A 2,943-nucleotide genomic window follows, 5' to 3' on the forward strand; every position below is an offset into this window, starting at 1 on the left:
GAGCGGAATGGAACGGAAAACACCTCCCCCAGGTTATGTTTGTCACCGTTGCAATGTACCTGGTATGTCTTGTTTATTTCCCTTCTTTATTTTTGACGCTGAGTAACATGAGTTCTGAAAAAGAATGTGAGTAGCATCTCATTTCTCTGAATAGGGCATTTTATTCAACACTGCCCCACAAATGGTGATCCCAACTATGATATCAAAAGAGTTAAACCACCTACTGGTATACCCAAGTCCATGCTGATGGCGAACCCAGACGGTTCTTATGCGTTGCCAAGTGGTGCAATTGCGGTTTTGAAGCCAAACGAGTAAGTTGTAGCTAAAGTAACATGGCACTATCACTATTTGGTACTTTTTCATACAAATCTTTTATAATGTGAATCCATGTTGTGCCATTACATCAAATTCAGGGATGCTTTTGAGAAGGAGATGGAGGGCTTGCCTTCAACAACACGCTCTGTTGGGGAACTTCCTCCTGAACTAAAATGTCCACTGTGCAAAGAAGTAATGAAAGATGCTGCACTGACAAGCAAATGCTGTTTCCAGAGCTTCTGTGACAAGTGTAAGTTATCCTCTGATACATCTGAAGCCTTTTGGTAATTAATATCTTTTGACATTGGTAGTTAGGTATATCTTCTCTTTCACTTAAATGATCTTCAATGCAGGTATTAGAGATCACATTATTGCAAAATCAATGTGCGTGTGTGGATCAACCGATGTTCTTGCTGATGACCTTCTGCCAAACAAGACCCTTCGGGATACAATAAATCGAATTCTGGAATCTGGCAACAGTAGTACAGATAACGCTGGGAGCACAGGCCAAGTTCAAGGTTTCTTCTCTCTCCTTTCATGTTGTTGTAGTCTGATCAGTCAATGTTTCTCAACTTTTGTGGATAACAAATTTTAGATATGGAGTCTGCTCGCTGCCCACCTCCCAAGGTTCTATCTCTTAATACATCTGCTGCGTCTAAAGGTGAACTGAATCCAGCTCCTAGTAATATTAACGAAGCTTCAACCATGAAGCCAGCAACTGAAACAACAGAGATTACAAGTGCCCCTCAGCCCCCTGTGGAAAGAGTTAAATCTGAAAAGCTTACTGATGCATGTGAAACCACTCAAGGATCGATAACAGTGAAGGAGGCAGTTGCTTCACAGGCGAATACACAAGCACCCAAGGAAGAAGTACAGCAGCAAGTAGCTTCTGGAGAGCAAGGTAATCATTGAATTTATTTTGGATTGAGTAGTGTCCTTTTACATAGAAAGTTGTCCACCTACGTTATTATATAAAAGGAATAACTACTCCTACATAGGAAAAAAAGATGTATGCTCAACACTGTCATTATCTTGTGATTGATATTCAACCACTGGTTCCCTTGTGATAAATCAATCCAAGTTTTTCATATGGACTCTTTTTTTATTATTGAGGAACCTTCCAATGCTTGTGAGACTAGAATTTTTAAAATTTAAATACATGTAATTTCTTATGGTTACAATTTGGTTCAAAAATGTTATTTTTTACCCAGGAAGAAAGAAGAAAAAGAAGACACGACCGCCTGGTCTGCCTGGAGCTGGTAAACTTTCTTATCCTCACTCATTATGAATTCACAAGAGTTTAGAAGAAAATTCATGTTCTATTACTTGAGAAGGGAATACAAACACGAAAAAATTAGAGATTGTTCTTCTTTTCCCACAATGGTCTGGACACCTTGTGATCTAAACACCTCTTTGCTCTCATATACAATGTTCTGTGTCACACCCTTCACCGCTGCTCCCAACTCCTCTGCCAATCTCCTATGAATGCTTAACCTGCCTAGCCTGTGTGAAATCGTTCGAGATGCTTAACTGATCATTTTTTTTTTGTGATTTGTCACAGATATGTCGTGGAATGTTGTCCCAGATCTAGCAATCCCCGACTATATGATGCCCATGGGTCCAAATCCCTGCAACCAGTATTTTAATGGTGCTCAACCCGGCTTCAACGGCTTTCATCCAGGCTTCAATGGGTTCACAGGCCCTTTTCCAGGCGCTATGCCACCTTTTATTGGCTATGGATTAGGCCCCTCGGACATGGCATTTGGTGGTGTCATGCATCCAGATCCGTTCATGGCCCAAGGGTTTGGTTTCCCTAATATACCACCACCTCACAGGTATTCATTCGCTCATTTGTCTTGGACTCTTGGACTAGAATTACTTTACTTTCTCTGAACACAGGAATTCTGTCCAAGAGATTTTCTAGGTACCTTAGACTTCCCGCATTTATAACTTTCTAAAAACCATTGACCATGACCACATGAGTTTTGGTCTTCTTCTCATTAACTGTCGCCCTTGGCTTGGCTGAAATTCCTTCTGGTTAATATTGGATATGTGTTGTCTATTAGCTGGATTTAAGAGATAAAACCGATGGTTAGAAACTTGGAAGACATGGTTCCTGACTGGATAGATCGCGTTTCTACATAACTGCAGGGACCTTTCAGAGTTAGGAAGCCGAATGAGTCTTCAACGTCCTGTTATGAGCAGAGAAGAATTTGAGGCTCGGAAAGCTGAAATGAAGAGGAAACGTGAAAACGAGAAATGGCCTGAAGGGTAAAGACTATTATTATTTCATCCTATTCCACACATTTACTTTTTACTATGTGTATATATATATATATATATATCCTCACCCTTGCTGCAGCACATTAAAAAATCTGCTTATTTTTTGGCTTGGGTTGGATGTGTTATGAACAGAGGGAACGTTTCCAGGGAGAGTGAACACAGAAGAATGATGAATGGAGCCACCTCGTCATCGCCCATGAAGCCGAAATCTGTATGTATCTTTTGTTGTCTGAGCTTTTTATTTATTCACCTTATCTTTCTGTTTGGGGCGGGGGTTGGCAGGTTTCGGCCAATGCTTTTGGCTTACAAAGAGACCTGTTTTTTTTTTTTTTTTTTTTTTTTGTC

General features: G+C 40.4%; 1 protein-coding gene across 1 annotated transcript in view; it reads left to right on the forward strand.

Moving 5' to 3' along the window:
• Window positions 1-2,943, forward strand: part of LOC104798367 (E3 ubiquitin-protein ligase RBBP6) — a 7,271-nt gene that overhangs the window by 2,900 nt on the left and 1,428 nt on the right. The window contains exons 8-16 of the mRNA XM_010520418.2: window positions 5-62; window positions 155-311; window positions 414-565; window positions 669-833; window positions 911-1,216; window positions 1,527-1,574; window positions 1,877-2,150; window positions 2,467-2,586; window positions 2,731-2,809. Of these exons, the coding sequence (XP_010518720.1) occupies window positions 5-62; window positions 155-311; window positions 414-565; window positions 669-833; window positions 911-1,216; window positions 1,527-1,574; window positions 1,877-2,150; window positions 2,467-2,586; window positions 2,731-2,809 (1,359 nt within the window). The remainder of the gene's footprint in view (window positions 1-4; window positions 63-154; window positions 312-413; window positions 566-668; window positions 834-910; window positions 1,217-1,526; window positions 1,575-1,876; window positions 2,151-2,466; window positions 2,587-2,730; window positions 2,810-2,943) is intronic.

This window comes from Tarenaya hassleriana, unplaced genomic scaffold, assembly GCF_000463585.1.
Source record: "Tarenaya hassleriana unplaced genomic scaffold, ASM46358v1 Cleome53, whole genome shotgun sequence".
NCBI classification, from domain to species: Eukaryota; Viridiplantae; Streptophyta; class Magnoliopsida; order Brassicales; family Cleomaceae; genus Tarenaya; species Tarenaya hassleriana.